Here is a 12,144-nt window from a genome sequence, read left to right on the forward strand (position 1 = left end):
GGATGGTTATGGTAATGGCCAGACATCTGCGGGAACAATTCAGTGCCCTGTCCCCGCCTGCCAGGGTGCTCAATGTCCTTCTTGTTCAAGGACGGTTCCCTCCTCCCTGGAATGGTGGGTTCCTTCCCACGCTATGGGAGGAGGGTCCAGAGGATGCTCAGCTGGAGATTGTGTTGCCTCTACTGTCCCTGGGGCACCTTCTGTCCCTCAAACACCTTTATGAGGCTACAGGGCTACAACACTCTTGGGTAAATGTCTGCCAGGAGGAAAAGTTGCACCCCAACGCTGACAACAGCCAGAGCGTGGCACCAGCCTTCAGTCCCCACTCAGAAACGACAGCTTAGAAAAAAAATACCTTTATTCACTCATTTTCTGCAGAAGGCACTTAAATAGCTGCAAGTTCAGGAAAGGCACACATCTTGCACCCGTCAGCACCATGTCACCCACCCCTGAGCCTTCATCACACACCCCAGGCCAGCTCTGCAGGGGGATGCTGGATGCTGCAGGGGCAGTACACAGCAATCTCCAATTCCAACTGGGTTGGGGGCAGAGGGGGTCCCATATGTCACCCTTATGGCTGTGCAGCCCGAAGCCACAATGCTGACATGACTAGTCCCAGCAGAAACATCCTGTAGGATCCCTGTAGGATGTCACAGCTCATCCTTCCCCACCACAACGGCAGCTGGTGATTCCTTCTCCGGCTCTGGCTCCAAATCCCCCTCTTCCATGCCAAAAAGCATCTTCACCAGGTCATCTGCCTGCACACGCTCCTGTGGGCAGACCCATGGTGTAAGCACAGCTGCTGTCCCACCCAAAACACCCCTTTGTGCTGCCGGGAGGGAGCTCACCCGCTCACTGTGCCGAGGATCCAGGGTGAACCAGAGGGCAATGGCACAGCGCTGACCCTTGGTCACAGCCTTCACCCCATGGGGGTTCTCTGAGCCAGAGGAGAAGCCCACAGCACGGCCACACTGCGGCTGGACCTCTGCCTGTCAAGGGTGGGAGACCAGGACAGCCCAGTCAGGGCTGAGCTGGATCCCCTCAACCCAAGTTCATCTTTTGCAGTGGCTCAGGGGATGTTCCCAGGGGACAGGGCCAACAGGCAGGAGCTGGATCTGGTGCTGCACACGGATCCTGGGAGCTGAGCTACTCACAGTCTGAGTCTTGGCATCCAGCTTGGTGAAGTAGAAAGCTCCTCCTTCAAAGTCTCCATTGAGGTAGAGGATTGCACTAAAGGGAGCAGGGGACAAGTGGAGGTGACAAGCAACCATCACCAGAGCTCCCCAATACCATGGCAAGAGCCAGAGGCAGGAGAGCCCAGGTTTGGTGTCCTCCCACCTTGCTCCTCCCAACCCAGGTGCCACCAAATCATGGTGGAGAAGCTGCAGCTGACAGCCACCACCAGTACCTGTAATCCCGGAAAGTGTAGGCTGGGGGTTCCTTCACACACACCAGTGCCTCTGCATTGAGAATGCAGTTGTCCACATGCACCTCGTGGCTGTTGTCACTCCGGCCTTCTTGCTTCTCTAGGGTAGAACAGGGCATGTCAGGACCCCTCTGTGCAAGAACAGGGTCCATCCCCAAGTATCCCGTGCTTGGAGATTACAAGAAAGTCACGTGTAGCCTAAAGCACTTCCACTTGCTGGAGTGTGGATCATGCAAAGCCATTTGGGTGGCATAAAACCCTCTTGACTTGTCCCATTAGGAATTCCATGGCCCTCCAGGCACAGTCTCTCTTAGCACCCATCCCAAAATGCCTCAGAGTGATGAAATCCTGTATGGCATGAAGCCATCTGCCCTGCTAGAGGCAACCAGCAGAGCTGCTGCTCATCTTCCCAAACTGGGCTTAGGGACAAGCTTCCTACACCCTCCTGGGAAAAGGAGTGGGTTAGGGAGCAGCAAGGAGGTCTCCAGAGAAAGATCCAGGACCAGACCACTGCAGCTGTTAGAGGAGGTCCAGGCAGGGTGGGACTCGCTCCTCTGGGGCACGCTCACCCTCGATGGCCGTGCGGCACACTAGGTGGGAGTAGGAGAAGTGGAGTGGGACCTCCAGGCGGAAGTAGGACTCCATCATGCGCCTCACCTTCTCCGTCACGTTGTAGTACAAGTAGGCACTGTGCAGGGGCACCTTGCCCTCCTGGCCCAGCTGTGGAGGAGGGAAAAACAGCACAGGGACTCAGCCCCAGCTGGGCATGGGAAAAACTGCCTGAAACTACCCTCCCCTGTCCCCACCGCCTGCTTCTCCACCCCAACCTTGAGGGCCTTGAGGACAGTCACGCCATAGAAGGTCTCACTGGGAGTGTGAGGAGAGGTCTTCCCCCGATAGCCATCTCCAGCCGAGGCAGCCGCCTGCAAAACCCGATTGTTGTTACTGGTCTGATGGGATGTGACCCCTCAGCATCCTCCAGCCATCCCTGCCTGCTCCACATGTCCCTCACGTTGGTGAGTCTCTGCAGTGCTTGGCACTCCTCAGCAGAAAGGACTCCATCCACCACGACACGCTGGGAGCCATTCAGGGCCTTGGAGTTCATGGTGACACTGGCTCCTTCGTACACCAAAGGGCCACCTGTGGCACAAATGGGATTGGTGGGTGTGGGGATAGGTGTCACCAGCTCTGGGGTGGCTGGGGGAAGCTGTGGTCCCACCACCTGCTCCTGCTGCCACCCATGTGTGGAGGAACTGTGAGCTGGCAGCAGGGGTCACAAAGGTCCCCATCCCACCTCCCCTCCTGGCCTTCTCCACCTTCTCGGATGAACTTGCTCATGTCAGCAGACTCTTTGGCCTTCTCCTCCACCAGTGTCTCGATCTCCTTCATGAGGTTGCCGATTTCCTCAGAGATGCGTGCTGCTGTCTCCCGCTCCACCCTGGGCATGCAGCAGCCATCAGCACCATCACCCCACTGTCCCCACATCAGAAATGAGGGCCACTAACACAAGGGCAGGACAAGTTGTCTCAGGTGCCAGTAATGAAGCTGGCACCTAGACTGGAGAGAGTCACCTCAACACATCCCTCACTCTGAGGTGCTTGGGGTGACCTACACGTGCCCATCATCCCATGGGCAGATGGGAAGTAAAGTTCTGCCCTCCAGCAGCCTCTTCCAGTCCCAACATCAAAATTTCCCCTGGCCCAAGCTCTATACCATGGCCCCTGGCCCAAAGCCCACAGAGGAAGAAGGGTTTGGGTGAGCTTGGCTGGGGAGAGCACTCACTTCTGTTTCTCTCGCAGTCGTTTTGGTATCACTTCTTCAGGTGTCCATGTGTCCTGAAGCCAGAAGAACAACATCAGGAGCTGGACAAGGATCTGGCCAGGACACAGACCCCTCATCTGCATTCCATCTGGCCACTGCATCCCCCTGGTCTCACACCACCCACCGGGTCCACAAAAGGGATGCCAAAGACGTCGTAGCTGAAGAAGAGCAGCTCCTTCTCCATCAGACTCTGCCGGTGATACACCTGGATCTCCTGTGGCAAGGGGCAGAGGGATGGGGTGAGGGTTCTGAAAGACCCCAGGTGTGGGCAGGAAGGTGTGGGTTTACACCATTCCTGTGGTCCAGACCCGCAGCCTGGCTTCCTGCTCCGTCTGGCAGCTGGCAAGGAAGGTGGCTTTCCCCATCCTGTCTGAACTTCCCTGTGGACAAACCCTGGGGAGATGACAGTTGAGCAGAGGCACGTGTGGTCCTTCTGCAGCTTCCCTTTCCCTGCTCCAACTGGTGTGGGGCAGATTCCTATCCATGCCTATCATATCCCAGGCAGGACCTGGCTATCCCAATAGATTTGGCTATTTTGAAGCCAAATCCTCTCCTTTTTAAGCAATTTCTCTTCAGTTGTGGAAGAGTGCAACAGAGGAGGGCTCAGATCCCCCTATAAAGATTATCCACCTGCCCCTCACATCCCCCTCTCTCAGGAATGGGTCCATCTGTGCCAGTCATCCAGCTTCACGTGGCCTAAGACATTTTGCCAGTGATGTTTTTCAGCTATTTTCCAGCTTATCTGACCTTAAATCCACCCATTTCTGCCCACCTTCAGTAGCTGGCATGGAGGAGACCCTACAACTTCTGCAGAGGTCCCTAGTGAGAAGACAAGGTGTCCCTGCAATCATTTGTCCCATCTGATTGCTCACCTTTCGTGGCTGGATGGGTCTGGCCAGGTGTTCCCCCAGGACAGCAGTGTAATAGGCCAAATTTTGCTTCATCACCTCGTCATGTGGGAAGAAGAGCAAATAGGTTTTGGCACATTCAATGGCTTTTTCATAATTCCCATCTGCAATGAGAAATGGGGCTGTTAATGGCATGTCCAAGGACACCAGAGGCAGAACAAAGACAGGTGTGGAGGGGACACAGTCCTTGTGTTCCAGGGCAGATCCCCTGGAGAAAGGATAACTGCTGTCACAAAGGCAAAATTCAGACTCTGTGGTGCTCTCCTGTCTCCAGAAAGCATCACAACAGAAAACAGGGGTACTTGTATAGCTTGGGTACTTTTCTCACTTGGAAAACATTACAAAGCCTATTTACAGGAAGCCAGACACAACCATTTACTGGCAAACCTGCAATTTCCAGCCACTGAAGCTTCCTACCCCATTTACATGTGGAATCACAGAATCACACAATCACAGAATGAGTCAGGTTGGCTCCTGGGAGATCTATGGCCTTCCCATACCAAGAGCAGACACAAGAGAGATGAAGACAACTTTTTATCAAGGTTTATAGTGAGAGGACAAGGAGAATTGTCTTAAACTGAAGAAAGGCAGCATTAGGTTGGCCATAAGGAGGGAATTTTGAGAGTGGTGAGGCCCTGGCAGAGACTGCCCAGAGTGTTAAAGACCGAGTTGGATGGGGCTCTGGGAGATCTGAGTGACCAGTGCTAGATGTCCCTTCATTTTCAGTTGGACTGATGAGATTATTTTTGAAAGTCCTTTCCCCACCCAAACCACTCTGAGGATCATGATTTCAATGCAGAGTTGAGTGCCTGGTGCTGACAGCCATAGAGGATGGGGTGAGGAGCTGCTTACTGTTGTAGTAGGCAAACTGCAGGTAGTTGAAGTGTGAGGGCAGGAAATCCTCCAGAGGCTTCTCCTGGCCAGGCTGTGAGGCCAGCTCTGTGACACAGCCCTGCTTGCAGCTCAGCACCTGCATGGAGTGATCTGGCAGAGAAAAACCGCATGTCACTGCTCATGGTCACCCACGGGCTGGGGGGCAGGACCCTGAGGGGTGTCCAACATCCTGCTCATACTGGGCTTGTTTCAAACTTTTTGGAAGTGGAAAACCTTCAGGGATGGGCATTGTCCACCTCTGAGTTGATCAGTGGTGGGGTTGTGGTGCTCTCTCAGGACAGAGTAGCCATCCTCAGCCTCCCTGGTGACCCTCTCCAGGGCTCTCTTCTGTCTTCCCATATTCCCTGGAATGTGGAGGACTCCTGGGCATCAGCCCTAGTGCTAAGTGCAGGTAAACACCTCCTGCCACTTACTCTCCACACCTTCCCTAGTGAAAGCTAGGATGGGGTTTCCATTCTTCAGGGACCCCACACCCCCACCCCAGGGGGACCAATCTGCTGAGAATTGTACTCAACTCTTGTGAGAGGATACAGAGACATGGCTCCCACCTGTAATGGCCTGGAAAAGGTCTGCATTGTACTCCAGGTAGTTGTAGCCCTCGTAGTCGTACGGTCCCTCGCAGAGAGCGCGGCACTCGGCGTCTGCCACTAAATATTCCTCCAGTGCCTTCTCCAGGTGCAGGATGGCGGCGGCTGGCTGCTCCTCTGTGTAGAACCGGACACCCAGCTGAAACTCTCTCTGTGGAGGGATGAGAAATGACGAGGGGATCTCAGTGCTCCACTCCCCATGATGGATTCACCTCGTCCCCACCGCAATGGCATCTCATGAGCTCTCAGCTGTGGTGTGTTTGTCCTGGGTTCCACAGCGGACAGCAGCTTTGGGAGGGGAGGGTCTCACCAGGTGGGGTTTGGCCTCCAGGTCAGTGAAGTCATCCTCGTGGACTCCCACCATAGCCTGGTAGTACTCCAGGTTCTGCCTCATCTCCTGGTGCCCGGGGTTGGCCACGAAGAAAGTGTGAGCGGCCGCCGCCGCCTGTGCCGGCCGGTTCATCTGTGTGAGAGGGGGGTGAGGCAGCGCGGATCCGGTGCGGAGCGGGGGGGACACCCGCTCCCGGGACATCCCGGGACATCCCGGGACATCCCGGCCCGGAGGGCGGTGACAGGGGCGGCTCCGCCGAGCTCCGACGTGGCACTGGTGGGGGGGGGCGCGAAGGAGCGGGGGGCAAAGCCGGGGCTGCCGGTCGGCAACCGCACTCTGCCGGGACAGACACCGAACCCTCCCGGCATCCCGGGATCGCCGGTCCCACCCGTCCATCCTCCCGCCTGATTGCGGGATCCTCCATGCATCCCGCCCGTCCCAAATCCCGTCGTGGTGGGCCACCCCCTTCCCTTCCCTCCGTCGCTGCCGGTGCCGCACCTTGAAATAGGCGACCTGGAGGTAGTTGTAGGGGCTGCGCCGGCTGAACTCGCGGTCCAGCTCCTCGGCCAGGCGGTACCGGGAGGGCGCGGAGGGCCCGCAGTCCCGCAGGCAGGCGGCGCGGTGAAGCAGCGCCCGAAAGTACCACAAGTCCCGGAGCACCGGGTCGCTTTGGGACTCGGTGCCCTCCGCCGGAGCCGCGGTGGTGTTGGCGCAGCGCAGGCGGCACCGCGCCAGGCGGGAGCGCACGGCGGCCCGCGCCCTCAGCGCCCGCTCCATCTGCAGCACAACGGCGGGCCAGTCCCCCCGCGCGTACGCCTCGGCACCGGCGGCGAACAGCGCGTCCGGGGGCTGGGCGGGCAACGGCGGGTCGCCTGCTGCCAGGGTCGGGACCGGGACCGGTTCCTGCGGCGTGACCGCCCGCGCCAGCAGCGCCAGCAGCACCGGCGGCAGCAGCAGAAGCGGCGGCGGCGGTGGCGCCATGTCCGAGCGCCGGCCGGGCCGCGGCACCCCCGCCCGGGCAGCGGAGCGGGACTGGCCCCGCCCCCGCCCCGCCCCCGCCCAATCAGCGGCCGCAGAGCGCCGCCATGGCCCCGCCCCCAGCGCGCGTGCTGACGCCTCAGCGGAAGCCGCCCCGCCGGGCGGAAGCCGTGGGGCCATGGCGGAGGGCGGCGCGGAACCGGGGGATGATGGCCCCGGCCCCGGTCCCACTCCCGGTCCCGACCCCGGGCTGGCCCTGGTCGAGGGCAGCTCCGGGCGTGCCGGCCGCGTCGGGGACCCCGATGACCTAGTGGCCCTGGCCCGGCAGGTGCAGCAGGTGAGGGCCGGGTCCCAGCGGAGGGGCTGCCGGGGCAGGGCTGGGCTCGCTGTCGCGCTGCCTCCCGGCTGTCTCCGGGACCGGCGGCGGCCTTGGTGCCTACCAGAACGTCCCGCTGCTCTCCGCTGGCCCCGGCGGCCTCCTGGTGTGTCTTGTGATGTTTCCCACCATCTCCCACTGTCCCCTCCCAGTATTTCACTGTGCCAGTATCTTCCCGAGTTCCCACGCTGTTGGTGTCTCCAGAACCTTCCATTGCATTTCAGTGCTTCCCACTGTGCTGCCCCACAGTGACTCCTAGAGCATCCCACTGAAGTCCCACCCCAGTATGCCCTGCTGCATCCCAGTATGTCCCACTATCTTTAGGTCACAGCAGCGTTTACAGACGCCTCCCACTCCCACACTCCCAGTCTGTCCTAGATCCATATGTCCTGTGACTGCTTCAGTGATTCCCTGCCTTTTAGTCCACCCCAGTTTTTCCTGATATGTCCAACTGGTCCTCCCAGTGTCCTCCACTGTGTAACACTGTTCCCCCGTGCCTCCTAGCACATCCTGTACTCCAGTGATGTCCCCCAGAGCTTCTCAGTTCACCCAAATGCTTAGTGTATGTCCTACTGCCTCCTCCCAGTGCATCCCACTACCAGTCCAACCCAGTGCCTCCCAGTATATCCTGCTGCTCCCCCTCACTGCCCCTCAGCCTATCCAGACAGCTCCTGGTCCTTGCTCCTGCACTCCCTAGCTCTGTTGATGCCTTGAGCTCGACCGTAGCTGGCTCAGCACAGTCTAGAGGGCTGCGGTTCTTCCTGTCCTCACCAGCCCTGATTTTCTCTCCCAGGCCGATGACTTTGTCCGAGCAAACGCCTGCAGCAAGCTGACAGTCATCGCTGAGCAGATCCGGTACCTGCAGGAGCAGGCACGCAAGGTGAGTGAGGATGGGCAGAAGGCTCGTTGCCTTGCCTGGGGTGATGAGCATCTGCTGCCACTGCTGGGCATTTGGGGAGAGCTGTGGCCTAGGTGTGAGTTGAGGCCAGGAGCTGAGCAGAGAAGATTTGATGGAAAAATAAGGTTTATTGTCCAGTATCAAGGGGGATGGGGAAGGGTTGATTTCAGTGCTTTCCCTGCATCCTGAGCATACCGGGAAGGACTTTGAATAAAAGTAGGGGAGCAAGGGCAGGTGATCCAAAACAGCTTGGCTGTCAGGACAGAGAGAGATGACTCTGGTTTTGGGACAGGTGACCTGTGTGTGCACTGTGCTCTTGGAAGAATCTGGTGAAGCGATGATGTGTCCATAGCTGGATCTGAGGCCCTGGGAGAGATGAGCTCTTAGCTGATGATAAGCTTGGCTTTCCCGTTGATCCTAGCTCATTTGCTGGAGTGAGTGGTCCCAGCAGCACACAGCAGGGCTTGGCTGTGCTCATCAATCCAGCCTTCACCCTTAGGGGTGAAATCTGGAGCCAGAGTGGGGAAGGATCTGCCAGTCACTGCAACTGGCTCACTGCCATTGAGGCCATTACATCATGTAATCATTAACTGGTGGAGCTGGAGCAGTGGAGCAGTCAGGTGGTGGAGCTGGGGAGATGAATTCTCCTTTGTTTGCTGCCCCTTCCCTTGCGGGGCACAGCAGGAAGGCCCCAGAGTCCAGCAGCTGTGTGCAGAGATGAGGAATAAGCCCAGGATGTAGGTGCCAAGTGTAGAGGTGAATCTGGAGTGAGATGCAGAGGTATCTCCACCTCTGTGGAGAGGTTCTCTGAATTCCTACTGACAGGGAAGAATCAGAAAAAACTTTATCTCTTTGGAAAAACATCTCCTTCCTGTGTGCCAGGGAGATCAATGACCCATAGGTCAAGTGATGTGTCTTGGGCTATGGCTGAGAGGCAATAGCATGTTGTCATTTTATTTCAAGTGTAAAAATGTTAAGTTTTGTGTATTCCAGGTCTTGGATGAAGCTAACAGGGATGCTGATCTGAACCACGTGGCCTGCAACCTTGTGAAGAAGCCAGGAAATATTTACTACATGTACAGGCGGGAGAGTGGGCAGCGGTATTTCTCCATCCTGTCTCCTAAGGTGGGTGGTTACAGCCCATGAAGAAGGAGGGAGGAGAAAAAAGTCCTGTTTCTGGTGCTTGGGAACATATGGAACTCAGGCAAAAGCATCAGCTTGATGGGGCTCTGGGTTAGCCTGCTGGGGCCAGAGCCATCTTATGGACTTCCCTGGCTCTTGGTGGAGAATGGCAAGAAGCCTTTTGGGGCATGGACCTGAATTTTGTCTCTTGGTACCTGTGGTTCTCTGTCTGGAAGAACTGCCAATGTGCCCTGAGCCTTTCCTGGCTAGTGTGGCTGCCTGGCAGGACGGGCTCTTTCAGCCCAGCTGCAGCTGAGGGGATGGTTTTGGATGGTTCCTTCCAAACCACCCATTTTCTTACATGCAGGGTGAAGGCTTCAGGGCAAAGCTCTGGGCAGGTCAGGGAGATTTTGTGTCCACAAACCTTCCTGTGTCAGCAGTGCTGGAGCTTGACCTGATCTTAGACTCAGGGTAGCTGAGCCTATTTTTAGGTTAGGAAATGGGATGGTCATGTAGCTGGGGCTGCTTTGAAGGTGGCAGGGCTGAGGGACAGCACAGCCTAGTTCCAAGGGAAACTGAGCACTGATGGAATCTCTCTTTTCTCCACCAGGAATGGGGTACCACCCCCCATGAATTTCTTGGTGCCTATAAGCTCCAGCATGACATGTCCTGGACTCCGTTTGAGGACATTGAGAGACGAGATGCTGAAATAACTGTCCTGGAGAAGCTACTGAGCCGGCAGGCAGCACTGCCCCCGTGCACGGAGCCCAACTTCCAGGGCCTGACCAAATCACACAAGTGACCACACAGGATCCCCTGAGCAGAGTCCCTGAGTGAGGGGACACAGTGCCTGTACGCTGCCAAAGGCAGGGCAATGAAAGAGACCAAGAAACAAAAATGCTGATTGCTCTGTGCTTTAAGGAGACTAATTCTGCATTCAGTCTTACTGGATTTTCTAGTAATTCAATAATTTACTTCATTGATCTATGCCAAGCTGTAGCAAGAGGCAGGTGGTACCAGAAGGTGTGAGTTCCAAGAGCACTTGGAGGAAAAAGCAGAAATTCTTGGGGCAGATGTGATAATGCTGTAAAATAACATCTCCTATCTGCCTGGCTCTGGTGTACATCACTGTGAGTGCTTGAGTCAGGTAATAATAATCTCAGGGCTGGATTTTTCCCCTTATTAAAATGCACATGTTTAGAGAGCACTATGGCCTGGGAAGAGTGGTCAAAAGCCTGTGGCAAAGGGCCTGATGTGATGAATGTTCTGGTCTCTGTCCTAGCTGGTCATGATCCCTGAGCTGGGAACATGGGGTGACCTGAAGCTCTCTTCTCTGGAAAGAACATCCTTAGTAGTGCCATGCAGGTGCTCTCCAGATGATGTGTGTTTCACATCCTCATGCATTACCCCTTGGATCTGAGTGCATGAGCTGCCAGGTGGAGACAGGATACTGGATGACTTTATGCCAGAGCAGTGGGGAGACTAAAATAAATCAACTTTGATCTCACATGTATCACCAAAACAGGCCCTGTGGTCTTTCTGCATGGCAAAAATACCTTTAGCTTTGCCAGGGAGACTTAGTGGCACATGGAGCTGGTAGGACACCTCCAGCATTTTTTTTCCACCTAGGAAAACTAGGGAAAAGTAAAGATCAGAGCTGCCAAGGAGATATCCTCCCTCTGCCCAGCCACACAGGGCTCCTTCAGGAACTTGCCTGCTCTTCTGTGAGGAGCCAAAGTTGGAATTTATTGACAGAGAGGATGTCCAGGTTGGATCCTGGCATGTAACACTAGATCTGGTTGGATCCTCCCATGACTTGCTCACTTTCCTGCCATGACAAGGTGACCTTATATGCTGCTCCAGGCATTGCATGTACACAATGGCCTTGCCACCTCCACGGGCAACATGGGAGGGTTGGGGACCACTTGTAGGAGCTGAATTCTGACCCTGGGGTCTGGGCCTGCTATGGATGGAGTTGGTGCTTCTTGGTGGAGAACTGTGAGGGCATCTGCAAAATGGAAACCCTCGGGGACCAGCATTGTCACTGTGTTTCGCCATTGCTGGAGTTTTTGCAGGATACAGCCTTGCCTCCCATCTCTGGTGTCCCTCTGTCCTCATTCCCACACACTGGGAGTTGCTCTGATAGATTTTCAAGGCTGCTGGCAGTTCTTCATGGGAAGACCTGTTCCCTGCTGGTGTTACAGAGGTTGGGAGGTTTGGGGCAGCTCCCTAGCAGCCCAGGATTTTTTTTTGTCCCAGATTTTCTTCTCCCAGCTCTGTCCAGTGCAGTAGGTCACCTACATCCCAGCATGGCTGAAAGCTGCTCCTTGGATTCAATATGGGACATTTTTCTCAATGTCTTTCCTCACTTGGAGCACTCAGCAATTTATTATCATTATTATTATTAGTAGTAGTATTAGACCAGGCTATAATTAATTCCTTATCAAGTCACAGGTGCCTAATTTGACAGGGTTTTTCTCTGCTTGTTTCATCGCCTTGGGTCTGATTTTACTGCATGCTATTAAATCTTAACTTGGAAGGGAGAAAGTTAATTACTGCATGGGCTTTGTGTGGTGCTAATTACAGCAACACCAGATCTTCACGTGTGTTGATTTATGCTCCTCTGGGAACTGGGGATTCCTGCCCTGCTTTTATTCATTTCCATCATTAATAGCTGTACCATGGCACGCACAAGAGGATTGGGAGGTGGTGATTGTGGACCTCTGTAGCCTTTGGTGGGATGTCAGTTGTTTCCAGAAGACACCCCTGGCCCTCCATACCCTACAACTCACCAGTGTTCTGC

At 55.7% G+C, this 12,144-nt stretch overlaps 2 protein-coding genes across 2 annotated transcripts; one reads left to right on the top strand and one right to left on the bottom strand.

Annotated features, from left to right (window-relative positions):
* Positions 1-340: 340 nt before the first annotated feature.
* On the bottom strand, positions 341-7,265 carry P3H1 (prolyl 3-hydroxylase 1). The gene is made up of 15 exons (XM_058855319.1): positions 6,466-7,265; positions 5,947-6,099; positions 5,598-5,787; positions 5,008-5,139; positions 4,120-4,259; positions 3,372-3,461; positions 3,209-3,261; positions 2,743-2,864; positions 2,439-2,566; positions 2,254-2,349; positions 1,996-2,146; positions 1,409-1,526; positions 1,155-1,230; positions 849-989; positions 341-770 (listed from the first exon to the last, which is right to left on the bottom strand). Exons 1-15 carry the CDS (start codon positions 7,123-7,125, stop codon positions 651-653), a joined length of 2,370 nt encoding a protein of 789 aa, XP_058711302.1. The 5' UTR covers positions 7,126-7,265; the 3' UTR covers positions 341-650.
* On the top strand, positions 7,124-10,143 carry C22H1orf50 (chromosome 22 C1orf50 homolog). The gene is made up of 4 exons (XM_058855455.1): positions 7,124-7,282; positions 8,115-8,201; positions 9,213-9,344; positions 9,952-10,143. The coding sequence occupies exons 1-4, from the start codon at positions 7,124-7,126 to the stop codon at positions 10,141-10,143; spliced, it is 570 nt and encodes a 189-aa protein (XP_058711438.1).
* Positions 10,144-12,144: the final 2,001 nt, after the last annotated feature.

Source organism: Poecile atricapillus, chromosome 22 (assembly GCF_030490865.1).
Source record: "Poecile atricapillus isolate bPoeAtr1 chromosome 22, bPoeAtr1.hap1, whole genome shotgun sequence".
In the NCBI taxonomy this organism is placed as follows: domain Eukaryota; kingdom Metazoa; phylum Chordata; class Aves; order Passeriformes; family Paridae; genus Poecile; species Poecile atricapillus.